At 39.3% G+C, this 13,725-nt stretch overlaps 1 protein-coding gene across 1 annotated transcript in view; it reads right to left on the bottom strand.

The window, feature by feature from the left end:
* Positions 1–1,129: 1,129 nt before the first annotated feature.
* Positions 1,130–13,725, bottom strand: part of SLC49A4 (solute carrier family 49 member 4) — a 71,094-nt gene continuing 58,498 nt past the window's right edge. Inside the window, exons 8-9 of the mRNA XM_036107394.2 lie at positions 10,104–10,286; positions 1,130–1,992 (exon numbers count right to left, since the gene is read on the bottom strand). Coding sequence (XP_035963287.1) covers positions 1,877–1,992; positions 10,104–10,286 — 299 coding nt within the window. The 3' untranslated portion in view covers positions 1,130–1,876. The remainder of the gene's footprint in view (positions 1,993–10,103; positions 10,287–13,725) is intronic.

Raw genomic sequence — 13,725 nt, 5'->3', positions numbered from 1 at the left:
ATCCAAAAAGGAAGGGCTGGGGGTTATTTTAGCACCGGCTCATGGACTGCTAATATCCATAGTGGCTGGCTTTCAATCATCTTCAAGAATCCTGCTTTCCTTTTATTGAAGAGTGACAGAGTTAACTGGAACTACTTAGCTTTCTTCTCTTAGCAAGTTCCTTAGCTTTCTTCTCTTTGGCAGGTTCCTTAGTTCCTTCGGTTCTCGATGCTAAGTTAGCAGGATGGTTATAAAGGGGCTGATTTAAAGGTGATGGAAGACAGAGGCTGAATTTCTTACTTTTCAAGGAGCACAATTTAGGATCTCAGAAGAAGGCTTAGATCCCCTCTGAGACCGGGGTGAGTTCCCACACAGCTTTGGCCTTATGAAGGGGGAGAAGGGGGAGCATTTGGGACTGTGTGTGAGGGTGTGTGCACACGTGGTGAGATGAGCAGAGCGGAGGGCTAACTAGCTCTCTTTAACCACATTCTACCACCAAGGCTAAGAGAGGAGTTGGCTTGCACTCTGTCCAGAGAAAGACAAATAAAAATGTATTTAGCTGACAATGAAGATATAATTTCAAGGGAGGAAAAAAAAAGAGAGGGAGTTGAAGGAAGCTGAGAATAATGAAGGCAAAGAAAGTATTGTTCTTGTCTTTCTGGGAAAATGTGTGGGTTTCCTGGGTAAGGGGAATGATGTAAATGTGAACAGTGGTAGTATCATAATCCCATTGGAGCATATTTTATGTCACAGTGAAATATATGTCTGAGAGCTGTCCAATGAGTAACTGTCATTTTTAAAAAAACTATCATCCATACAAAGAAAACAGATACTGGCAAAAGATCGCCTTCTCAAATGTACAGACTCCATATAGAATTGAGTATTTTACAACCTGAATTGAAATACAAGAATGTAATCCAGAAACCACTCAACAGATTTGGAAGTTTCAACGTTAGAAATTGTTATTTTCAAACAAGGGTCATTTAATAAACTGCAACCCTAGCGAATAATAGCTGGTGCTGGACTTTACTGGACTTTACATCCCATGCCACCATATATATACATATATATATATATATAGGCTGAAGACACAGAATGTTCTATGTGATTTGTCATTTCACTTTTAACAAAGTGCTAAATCAGAACGGAATTACATTTTTCATACAATATTTAATGCGACTATACTGAACATTTAGTCACCTTTAATATAATTATTTAAGAGCCTAGTAGATGAAATTGTATTTCACAGAAACAAGGATAAGTTGAGATCGAGACACAAAGTATGTGCTCTGAAGTCAGTGGGAAGCACTTGTTCACCATAATAAAGATGGCCAAAGGTTTCTGACCTAATTAAAAATAAGGAGTCATATAAGAAATGGCTTTATTAGAAAAAACGTAGTGTACACGTGGCTAATTTTGATCATTGATAGACCTCTTGGCTATTTTATAATTAAAATCTGATAGAGGGTTTAAACTTCTTTAGAAGTTAGTGGCATTTCTTCCTACTCTGATATGTGACTTAGGTAAGGTATGTGACAGATACCCTTTCTTTCTTTCCATAATTACAAATGATCAATCAGTAGTTCAGCACTGGCACAAAACATAGAGGGCATTATTTAGGTAGTGCTTTCCGTGTAAGATATCCACACTTCCGACCCCGGAACCAGGCACAGGTGTGCCATTGTATAGTCTTTCAATCCCCTAGTATCCCTAAGTCCCACATTATTATTACCTAGTAGTCATGAAATGAATGTGATCATCTGTAACCTAACAAAACCTCTGAGTGAAGTTTCTCTCTTCTCCTTTTGTTTTTCCCGTTAGGTGTGCAACTCCAAGCAAATGTGCAGTATGCAGTATGACTTCCAGTCCCTTTTTAAACTCCTTCACGTTCGTGCCATTATACCGAGACAACCACATCAAGATACAGTCTGTCATACGATTCCCTGAAGCACAGAATGAGGAGGAGACTGAGCAAACACGACCCGGGAAGGCACCAGTTGAACCAAGACAACTCTGGAAGACAAAAACACGCAGTTGTAAGCATTCCTATGTCACCAGCGGAGTACCACCTGTACGCCATGAGCCATGTGCTCTACAGCCAAAAGCATGTGTAACAATAAATGCATCGTGGGAGGCCTGAGAACCGGTTTTCAAGAAACAGTGGCGATCTGGAGTCTAGGTGTGGACATGCAGTGTGTTATACCACTTTCATGTGCAATAGTTTTAATCAGTATTATTAATAACTTTTCATCAACTTAACCCACTTTGACTTTGGTGGCAAAAAAAAAAAAAAATCTATTCTTCCAAAGGAAAAAAAAAATCACCTTTAAACATTTGTTCGCTATTTTTAAACGCCCTCTATCACTATCACTCTTGTCTCTGTTTAGAAATATCTGACAGTTTAGGGGTGCCTGGGTGGCTCAGATGGTTAAGCGTCTGCCTTCGGCTCAGGTCATGATCCCAGGGTCCTGGGATGGAGCCCCACATCGGGCTCCTTGCTCAGCGGGGAGCCTGCTTCTCCCTCTGCCTGCCTCTCCCCCTGCTTGCGCTCTCTCTCTCTCTCTGGCAAATAAATAAATAAAATCTTAAAAAAAAAAAAAATCTGACAGTTTAGAAAGACAAATAAGAAAATCACCTGAATCTGGAGATAACACTTTTAGATTTTCTTGGAGAGAAATATCTAGTTCTCAGCAAGTCGTAATCATTGTAAAACAGGTTAGAAAATACATGAAAAAAACCCAACAAAGTGAAATATAACAAATTAATCCTAATTCTACCGTCAGAGAAACTACTGTGAATATTTTGGTTTCTTTCTTTCTAGTTGTCTTTTTTTTTCCTACTAGCATAAACGGTACGTACAACGTCAATTACCCGAAAACCTAGAGGAATCATCTAAACGGGCAATTCTCTTGTTACTTGGTTTAATGGTATCAAGAACATGCTTATTCAAAAATGCTGGCTCATGAGCTCGCGACTTGCCCACAGGCCAACCCCAGCCTCGTGCTACCAGGACACCCCAGCTTGCTGTGGCTGCCTGCCGCGGCCTCCTCCAGCCCCAGTGGTCCTTGAGCCGTGCCTCTGTTCCGCCTCCTACCCAGCCCTCCTTGCCAGGTAATCCTGAGGCTCTGGGTGCACAAGTGAGCAGCTTCTTGGCATGAAGAGGTTGTGTTCCCTAGTTTAATATCCATTTAGCAATTTCAATTAAACAAACAAAACGACAGGGGCGCCTGGCTGGCTCAGGCGGTTAAGCGTCTGCCTTCGGCTCAGGTCATGATCTCAGGGTCCTGGGTTTGAGCCCCCGTGGTGGGCTCCCTGCTCAGCAGGGAGTCTGCTTCTCCCTCTGCCCACCCCGCCACCCCGGCCCCACTTGTGCTCTCTCTCAAATGAACAAATAAAATCTTAAACACAAACAAAAACAAATGAGGGGGAAAAGCTCCCTGGTACATTTTCTTTCCTTTGGGCACTGCTATAGGTTTATATTTTCCTTTTGTACTTCTAGAGAATACTAATACTGGCTTAATCTTCAAAAATCATCCTAAACAGTTCTACACTGCTGCTTTAGTTCAATCCACAATTCATATGGCTAAAAGAGCAATTTATGCTCAGAAATGGAAATCAGAAAACCAAGTGGTAAGAAAAGGTGCTGAAATACCTTTTTTCTGTAATATGCTTACAAAAGCAGCCTCCCTACATCTCAATTTTTACATTTTAAAAGTCAGACATGCTATTCTATAGCATATAACAAAGACATATTTCAGTGGTATTTCTATGCAAAGCTGTTTTCTGTGCTTTACTTGGACTGACTATAATCTAAACACCCAGGAAGGCTGTGACCCCTGGAATCTTGCCTTCATTCCGATAATCCCTGAAATGACACACCAGAATTGTCAGCTTTTATATTAACCATACAGCTTCTGGATTTCAGATGATAATTTTAACAGGCAAAAAGCAGCAGTAAAAAAAAAAAATAAGGAGAGAAAAAGCAGTAAAATAGAACAGCATACTGTTTGTATTAAAAGTGAGTATTTTGACTTTAAGGCCAAATTTTAAGCAATAGCTAAAAAAAAGTATGTTTTGACAAAGTGCTCTACAACAAGGACACTTTCTAAATCTTACAGAGATTGTATTTTATGGGGGGCTAGAGTAACACTCATGTAGCAACACCCAACTTGTCCTTGCTCCCCTGAAACCTAGAAATTTATCAAACATTGCCAAAGCAGACCTTTTATTTCATCAGAGTTGTAAAATTATTCCTTCTCCCTGGGTTCAGATGAAATCTATAAAAATGCCTCATAATTGTTCTTTAGTGTTATGGTTTACAGCCTGGTTTTTACTATTGTGCTCACCTCTGAGAAGTCAAATCCACCTTTTAGTTAAGTTCACTTGGCTCAACCAACTACAAGTGTTCTTTGAAATTACTGGCCTTTTCAGAAGGCAAAAAGATATGCATCTCTACATTTCCCCACTGCAAACCATTCACATCATCCACAGCTTAGGTGCTCTAATAAGCAGGAAATGGCTTGCTTAAACGTTTAATATGACTTTGCAGTAGCAAAGTCACCTGCTGTCCTTTCTGAGCCTGGTGTCATATGACATAATTGAACCAACAGGGTCCTGATTCATTGAAACTTTCTTATTCTTAACCGTTATACCTTTTTTTTAAAAAAAATATTTTATTTATTTATTTGAGAGAGAGAGAGAGCATGAACAGTGGGGAGGAGCAGAGGGAGAGGGAGAAGCAGGCTCCCTGCTGAGCAGGGAGTCCAACTCAGGGCTTGATCCCAGGACCCCGAGATCATGACCTGAGCCGAAAGCATATGCTTAACCGACTGAGCCACCCAGGTGCCCCAACCATTATACCTTCTTAAAGTGAGCACAGTTTTCTAATATTCCTTTTTTCTTTTTTTTGCCTTTCACTAGAGAAAATACAAATCCATACTTTAAATCTGCCTCTTTCTATATTTCTGCTGGTTCTCTGTCATTTATTATATATACACTACATCTGGAGTAGTCTTTGCTAATTTTACAGTTTGGACAGGTACCTACATTTTACTTGGTGAAGTGGACTCTGCACCAAATGGTGATGCTCTTTTGGGACTGAACTAATTAGGATTTCGCTCATCCTCTCACCTTTTTCTTCCAGAAGCACTATTACACTTTTCACATCTTTCCCTTTAATGATGCCATGCTTTCAGTTTTTACCACCTTGAAGTACTTGTCTGGTCCCAGATGCTACCCTCCAGAACCAACCTCCTACCTTCTTTGGGGATTTAAGCAGAATTATGATGATTTAACAAAACTGTCTCCATATTCATTCAAGAGGAGCCACGTGACCTCATGATTTCATGGTGTAATGCCCTGCTCCTTTCACTCGCATTAACTACCCAATAGATCTGACCGTAACATGTGTAATTACTCCCTACATATAAAATTACTCCTTACTAGTCCACATCTGGTGAACCTGTTCTGGTAACCAACAGTCAATGCCTCACTCTTCAGCCAAGCCCCTGAATCTTCTGAGCCACAATGCAACCTCAAATTCATGGTCAGCTACTTCAAAATGAAAGGCCTGAGGTAAAAACCTTTAGTGCATTTAGCCAAAACCTGCTGCAAAGCTTCTAGAACAAAAAAATAGCAAACAATACAAACTTCAGAACAGGTTACAAACAAAAAATAGAACATTAGAATATATTTCAGAGCATATAAAGAACATTAACAGCACCCTCCCATTGATTTTATACGTGAAGTTATTAGGATAAAGTATCACTGTACTGTCTGCAATAACTCAGAGATTCTCCAAGCAAACATTATTGGAAGCAACTCAGTTTTACAAATACGCCTGTATTAGGGAGCAAGTAACAGGGTGTGTGTGTGTTTTAAAGTGACCTTGAAAAACCCAAGACAGAAAAACTCTAAGACCCTTCTGACACTTTCCAAGTACCCCAAACAGAGAGAGACAGGATGTGGGCGACCCTGTGACCCTGGGCTCCAAGCAGCCAATGGCACCTGGCACCGAAGCTCGTGTGATGCCCACCATCCGCGACGGAACAGCCACAATCCGCAAGCCACCCGCCAGCAGAGGCTGTCTTGCTAGGCCAGCCATTCTGATGGGGTCACTTTGGGGTTAGTCTGTACAGCCCTGAAAAATTATCTCTGACACAGTCACACTGTGGGGAAATAAACTCTAGTCAGGAAGTTTAGGACTTCTTTGAGGAGTGACCCTACGAAACCACAGATCTTCGTGATGATTAAAAACCAGGCCTTCCAATCATGTAGCTGACAGAACTGAATCCTGATACCTAACTAACTTCTGGGTGAGTTCTTCAAGTTTTAACATGACGGAATTACGGCGTTTGAATGCTGGCTGTAATGGAAGGGAATTCCTTCATCCCAACAAATGTTTAGGGTAGTAGGCTGTGGAACTCAAAGTTATTTTTAGGAAATAACTTCACAAAATTTTTAGATTTGTCGTGTATATATCCTCGAACCTCAGTTACAAGGTGTGTGGGCTTCTGCGGCAGGATTTTTGGGGCAAGATCAGCTAATCCTGCGTGAAAGAGCCTCAACAAGGTTGTCATCCATCGTTCTAGTGACCTTGGCCTTAGGGAGATGTGGGCATATCTGTGTGCATTTATTACACACACTCACACATAAACAGGTAAAAGCATTCCTTTAAAATGGAAGCCTAGATATTTAAATTCCTGCTAGCAAGCAGCGAATTATCTAGAAGGAAATAAGACAAACATCTGGGGGGTGCCAGTGATTGACCTGGCCTAGGCTCTTTCACACATACCTTCTGATTAACTCTCTCCAATGTCAAAATGTACTGAGATTTTTTTTTTTTCCTGAAAGTCATCTTGCTGGATTAAAATTAACTATTAACGTCTCATTTTCCACAATAATCATGGAGATGAGGCATAAGCCTTTAACATCGACACAGATATGTATACAAACGTGATCAGAAACCAACCAAAAAGAAGGAAGCTTTTTTCCCCCAGCTAGATAGATCCTTGATTATATCAGTGAGATAGGAATTAGCAGAAATACTGCTAAGTGTTTGTTCTGCTACCTATGCCAGAGAAACAAAAATATCTGCTTGTATCTGGTCACTAGGAATCTGCAAAATGGGGGTGGTGGTGGTGAGCACCTACTGATGCTCACTCGCACTAGACTCATCTCTGTTGAACAGATCAAAAGCTGAGGTGGACTCGCAGAGGGACACACTCTACCGGCCAAGCAAAACGGTCAGGAGTTCGCTGGGCTCTTCCATACTCACACAGTGGAGGGGTATTTTCTGCCTTAAACAGATTAATAAATATATGCTATACTTTAGAGACCACATGCAAGAGGTTTATCAGGGAATAACATTATCTGGCATCTACTGTTTTTATATACTGGGAGGACAAAACTCTATTTCCAGCAGACAGAAAAAACCACACTCTAGCCAGGCTGCAGGGACCACTTAGCAAAGCTGTACCCATGAGCTGGAAAACTGTTTCTATCACCTGAAGGGGCAACACAGCTATCCCTCACACTTTATCATGCAAGAGAGAGGCATCGAGCCTCTTAATTTCAACTGTGATATACTGAAGTGGATGAAAGCTGATGTGTAGTAATTAGTAATTGTTTATTTTATTTAGAATAGTTTGTTCTGTTTTAGAAAACACACTGGAAGCAAAGGCCTTATTCCAACACCTCCTGATGGCATTTTCCCTGATGGAAACACGTTTCCAGGGGGACTGTAAACAGTGGGCTGACTTCATTAATCTCTCTCCTCCAAATGAGAAACTCAACTTAGATCAAGTTTAGGAACGTTAAAACCTACTTTACCTGCATTACTGATTGATGGAAATAATCTGTTATTAATTATAGATGATATATTAAGTTAATATATCATTCAGATGCTTTTTGCTGTTAGGTGAAAATGCTATACCAAAAGTTGTCCAAAACCCAGGCCAGACTGTTCCATCAGCTTTGAAAAGTCAAAAATTTATTTTCCAGTCAAGCCGGTTATCATGGCTATTATTTCAATTCTAAGCCTGTTGGAAAGTTTCCTATAAACAATTAGGACTCTTGGATTGCCACATTTTAGAGCATTTCTTACATTTGAATCTTACAAATTAGATTCTTCCATGTACAAATTATCCAAATTTACTGGTATTTGATGAGCAGTTAAGAGAATAGCAATGAGGGAAAAGGGTTAGTAATAGATTAAGATGAAATAAAAGAGGATCTAAGCCTAGTAGAAATTAATAAAACTTTTACATTCAAGAATCACAAGTATAAGTCCTTATATTTTAACATGAAAAAAAGAATACCAGAAAATTAGGGGCGCCTGGGTGGCTCAGCCGTTAAGCATCTGCCTTTGGCTCAGGTCATGATCCCAGAGTCCTGGGATCGAGCCCTGCATCGGGCTCCCTGCTCTGCGGGAAGCCTGCTTCTCCCTCTCCCACTCCCCCTGCTTGTGTTCCCTCTCTCGCTGTGTCTCTCTCTGTCAAATAAATAAAATCTTAAAAAAAAAAAAAAAAAGAATACCAGAAAATTATACTCAAATTTTCTGAAACAGTAAGAAAGATTTTAGACAGGAGAAGAAAGAATATGAGAGATAACCAAACAACTATGCAAAACGGAATCACTACAAACCCATGGACCCCAACATCAGACAGGCCTGCCTTCAACATGCCCAGCAACCTTTCCAGCTGTTCCCATAGTGTCTCCTCCCACCCCTCAAAGATTATTTTAACGCTTCATTCTCTCTGTAAGCCCTTCCTCCACTATCTTCCCACCAGTTCTTTTTTTTTTTTTTTTTTTTTTTAAAGGGCCACTGCCTCCCCCGGAAGCCCACGTCTCTGTCTGATGGTTGCGTTTTTTTTTTAAGATTTTATTTATTTATCTGACAGAGAGAGAGACAGCGAGAGAGGGAACCCAAGGAGGGGGAGGGGGAGAGGGAGAAGCAGGCTTCCCACTGAGCAGGGAGCCCGATGCGGGGCTCGATCCCAGGACCCTGGGATCACGACCTGAGCCGAAGGCAGACGCTTAACGACTGAGCCACCAGGCGCCCCTTTCCCACCAGTTCTTAACAGATTGGCTTATAAGCAGAAGCTGGTGCCATCAAAGAGCTCCTTCAACGATCTCCCCAGGAAACGTGTCTGCCTCTGTGCCCACGCACGCTGCCTCCTTTCCTAACTCCTTTTGTCCAAGCCTAACTCCTCCAGCTGAGTTCAGGACCCCATCCCTCTCTCTCTTGTAAGGGTCTCCCTTTTCTTCAAAGGTGTACTCCTGGGTTCTCACTTCAACCTTCTTTTCACTCTTTCCCTGTGCTAACCAATTCACTAGCCACTAGCCACATGCAGCTATTTAAACTTAAATTAATTAAAATGAAATTAAAGAAATCCAATTCCTTACCTGCACTAGTTTCATGTGGCTAGTGGAACTGTATTGGACAGTACAAAGAGCATCGCTATCATCATAAAAATTTCCATTGGACAGAGCTGTTCTATACATTCTACACACTCCTTGGGTGACTACAAATATACCCCAGGCATTAATTTATATCTTATGTTAAGACAGTAGATTCTAAGTACCTTTTAAAAAGCAATATACCAGTGGTTCTCAAAGAAACTGCATATTAGAATCACCTGAGGGGCTTTTAAAAATACAAATGCAGGGGCTCCTGGGTGGCTCAGTCGTTAAGCGTCTGCCTTCAGCTCAGGTCATGATCCCAGGGTCCTGGGATCGAGTACCGCATCGGGCTCCTTGCTCCGCAGGAAGCCTGCTTCTCCCTCTCCCACTCCCCCTACATGTGTTCCCTCTCTCACTGTGTCTCTGTCTGTCAAATAAGTAAATAAAATCTTAAAAAAAAAAAAAAAAAAAAAAATACAAATGCAGGGCCCCAGTCCAGGTTCATGAAATCAGAAACTCTGGGGAGTGAGGGTGCACTAGATCAGGCTTAGGATGCATTTCAAGAAAAACAACTGAGGATTTTTTTTTTTTTTACTGGCACATGAAAGCTCAAATAAAGTTATTTGCTTTGGTGAGAATTCTCCATATAAATTCCCTATACATCAGTGCCACAAACCTCTTTGGTAACACATTTAGATAGGAAATAAAGTCAAATTTCTTACCTGTGTGATAAAATGTGAGAAAAAATAAAAGTACTCCCATGAACATATTACTTAAAAAAGTGACAACTCCACATGTAATTCCTTCTGGAACTGGGTAGACAGTTTCCACAAAAAGCTCAAAAAATATAGGTATACTGCTATTCAAGAATACTCCCAGGAGAATGCAGGAGGCATACAATGTCACTAAAATAAAAACACAAACATTTTAGTTTCATGGTAGCAGCAGTGAGTCCTATCAGAGAGATCTTCTGGGTATTCTCTTTCAGTAAGTATCAACTCTGGAATTTATATCTTTTCAATGGTAGCTGATAAAGTTTGATAAAGTATCACTATCTGTCAGCTCTTTGCTCAGGTTTTGTGGAATAGATAGGAGAAGGTTTTGTTGCTGGATGATTACCAGTTTATTTGCTTGGTCTTTTTGGTATGGATTATTCCAAAGCACAGAAACAATTTTACCACTATAATAATAATTAAAAGGATTCTTCTCCCTTAGTCACACTCCTGGCTGACAGATGTTTAGATAAAATATAGCAACTTAATTTGAAATCTAAACTCATTCTACAATTTTAAAGAGAACTTAAAATCTAAGAATAAATGTAAGAAACATTAAGTGTTACTGAAAATTACATACTTAAAGGGACTAGTTAGTAATTGCCCTCAAGTACAAAATAAAAATATCCAGTATGTAATTCCTGGAGAAACACTTGAATTAGTCTTCAATTTTGGAATGCGTTTTATGTCAACAGTTTTTTAAAAAATATGTAACTTTCTTGGAACACAAAAAAATTTCACCCAGAGATGTATAATAAATAGTGGTTAGGATCCCAGCTTAGCAATAAGAAGCCCATTAACCTGATTCCATAGCAGAATCTTTGAATAAGGACGTTATTCTTATTCTTAGAAGAATGTCTAGGGAAATGCACCCCACTCCAAATAGCTATTTCACAGCCACTTTCTGCATACAAACCTTCATTACTTTAAATTTGAAGGTGAAAAAAGAACCAATGAGGGAAAAAAAATGATATCCTACAGAAACTTAAAACACATCCCTTATAGACTAGTAAGTATATCATACCCACAGATAATAATGAGTAGAATTTATTCTAAGCCTAAGGTTATTGGGAAAGTATTTATTTTTTGTTTTTAAAAACTCTGAAGGTCTAATTGGCTTTATTAAATGATTCATGAACTGGGCAGCATCTCATCTAGCAAGTAGAGGGGAACTCCCAAGAAAATATTTATTTTTTATTTTTTCTGGGAAAATATTTTAAATAAAAGTATCTGTTAAGGAAAAAAGTTTCTGTACAGTAACCTCAACTTCCGTTTCTTCCTCCAATTACACTAGCCTTTCAGGATTATAAAATATTTAGTAATTCTATAACACAAATGGCTGGTGATTATACTGACTTTCTTGGACTAGAAGATACACATGAAGAGAGAGAACAAAAGGATGACAGCGAATAAAGAACAGACTGTGGGCTAAAGCAGTGACCAAACTATTCACAGAATTAAATGGGAAGCATGTGATAGTTAAAATAAATACCACTTAAAATATGAAGTAATTTTCAAGATTCTTAAAAACATAGCCCCTCATGCTCACTATGTATTTGCCAGACACAGATCACATAAATCAATCAACACGTTCCCCTTTACACGTGACTCAGTGGCACATTAGGAAATGTAGGGATGGAATGTCACTTTTATAGCATATTCTACCTACAAAACACTTTATAATAATTTATCAGTCAGTCAGTGGTAATCAGAGCAGAGCTGGCTATTGACCCAAACACGAATGAATCTAGGAGTTTGAAATATGAAAATATTGAAATAAATGACAGGAAAAATCAAACTCTTTAAGAATCAGGAAATGCTACTTCTAAGGATTCACAAACCACTAATAGAATGAGCTGTTTTTAGGAAACACGTTTGGAAAGAATCCTTTGGACATTTTTATTTCTGAAAGAGATAAACCCTCACATGTAATTTGTAATCAGGCAAGTTAAAATAACTGAAAAATTACCACAATCTGTATATAACAGAATAATTGCATGTTGTAAAAGAAAGAATGATAATATAATGATGAGGACATACAGAAAGGGGACTATCAGTACGAAGTCTTGAAAGGAGAGCTTTGGTTTTATTGATTTTTAATCACGCATGTTACCGGGGGAGAGAGAGAGAGGGAGAGGGAGGGGCACATGATGTCTCAGAAAAGTAGAGCCTGGTGAGGCAGGCGGCCCTGTCTGAAAACCCCTTAAGACCATTCCACTCCCTTGGCTTCATGCTCATTAAAAATCTTCTGATTTTGGTTTCCTAGGTATCTGAATTCTAGGAAGTGAAGAGGAAATCTTTATCACTAGAAAGACAAAATTTCTGTTGTAAATTAAACATTGTTGATGGAACTGGAAATAGCTGATCTTCTGATAGGTCATTTGAAAATGCCTATCAAAATAAATAATGCACTTACTCTTTGACCCAGCAATTCCACTTCTAGGTATTTATCCTATAGCTATTAAGGTCCAAGAATATAGAGAACACTCACTGCAATATTGTTTGTAGTATGAAAAGATTAAAAATAAGCTAAATGTCCACCAATAGGGGGGTTGGTTGTTTAAAAATTTATCAAACATCCAAAGGTGTATTATGCAACCATTAAAAATGGAAGTAACTCTGTATATAGTGATATTAATGACATCTAAGGTATGTAAGTGAAAAAGGTGTGGAAAAGTGTGTTATCTTTTTAAAAAGGACAGACACACGGGGACACACACACACCCACACACACGTTTATAAATTTATAGAATTCTTTGGGAAAATACCCAAGAAACATTCAGAGTTACCCCTAAAGAGAAAAACTGGAGGCCATAGGAGGGTAGACATTTTTCATCGTATACCTTTTTACTACTAATTGAATTTGAATTATTTACTTTGTACACATCTTTTTCACCGTATACCTTTTAACTACTAATTGAATTTGAATTATTTACTTAGTACACATCCTAACTATTTAACAACAAAGAGAATTTTATTGTAAGCTAATGAAATAGCAGCTGATCCAACTCCCCCTCATGCAAGGTTCTTAGCTCACGGATTCAGAAATGGTTATCACCGTGTGGCCTGACCTACAGACTTCCCAGCCGGGAGCCATGTAACCCACCCCTGTGCAGGATCCTTGACACAAATATTCCCACTTCATTTTGTAAGAATTCCTATTACACGTAGGATAAATGGGCTGAGATGGATGAAATAACTTCAGAAGCTAGTAAACAAAAAGCAAGTATTTTCATTCAATTCATTCAATTCTCTCACCCCCGGGGTTTGCTTCTTGTATTATATAGAAATGATGACCAAGGGGGTGTTTTACACTGGATGGGGGTACTGAAATCACTTGTTATTGCATAAAGAATCAAAATCGTTCACACAGGAAAGGGTTAAATTAGGATCATCATAATCAGAATGGGGAAAAGTAGCTGTGTTAGGACTGATTTCATATACTCTCCAGTGCTCTGGGACATGCATACATCAAGTAGAGGCCAATTTGAATTTCACTTCCATTTGAGTTTTCAGTTTAGAAGCTGATACAATATCTTTATACATTGGTTTGGCAGATCCAGTGGGTGAA

The sequence above is a fragment of the Halichoerus grypus genome, chromosome 1 (genome assembly GCF_964656455.1).
Source record: "Halichoerus grypus chromosome 1, mHalGry1.hap1.1, whole genome shotgun sequence".
In the NCBI taxonomy this organism is placed as follows: domain Eukaryota; kingdom Metazoa; phylum Chordata; class Mammalia; order Carnivora; family Phocidae; genus Halichoerus; species Halichoerus grypus.
This window is presented reverse-complemented; position numbering and strand designations above follow the sequence as displayed.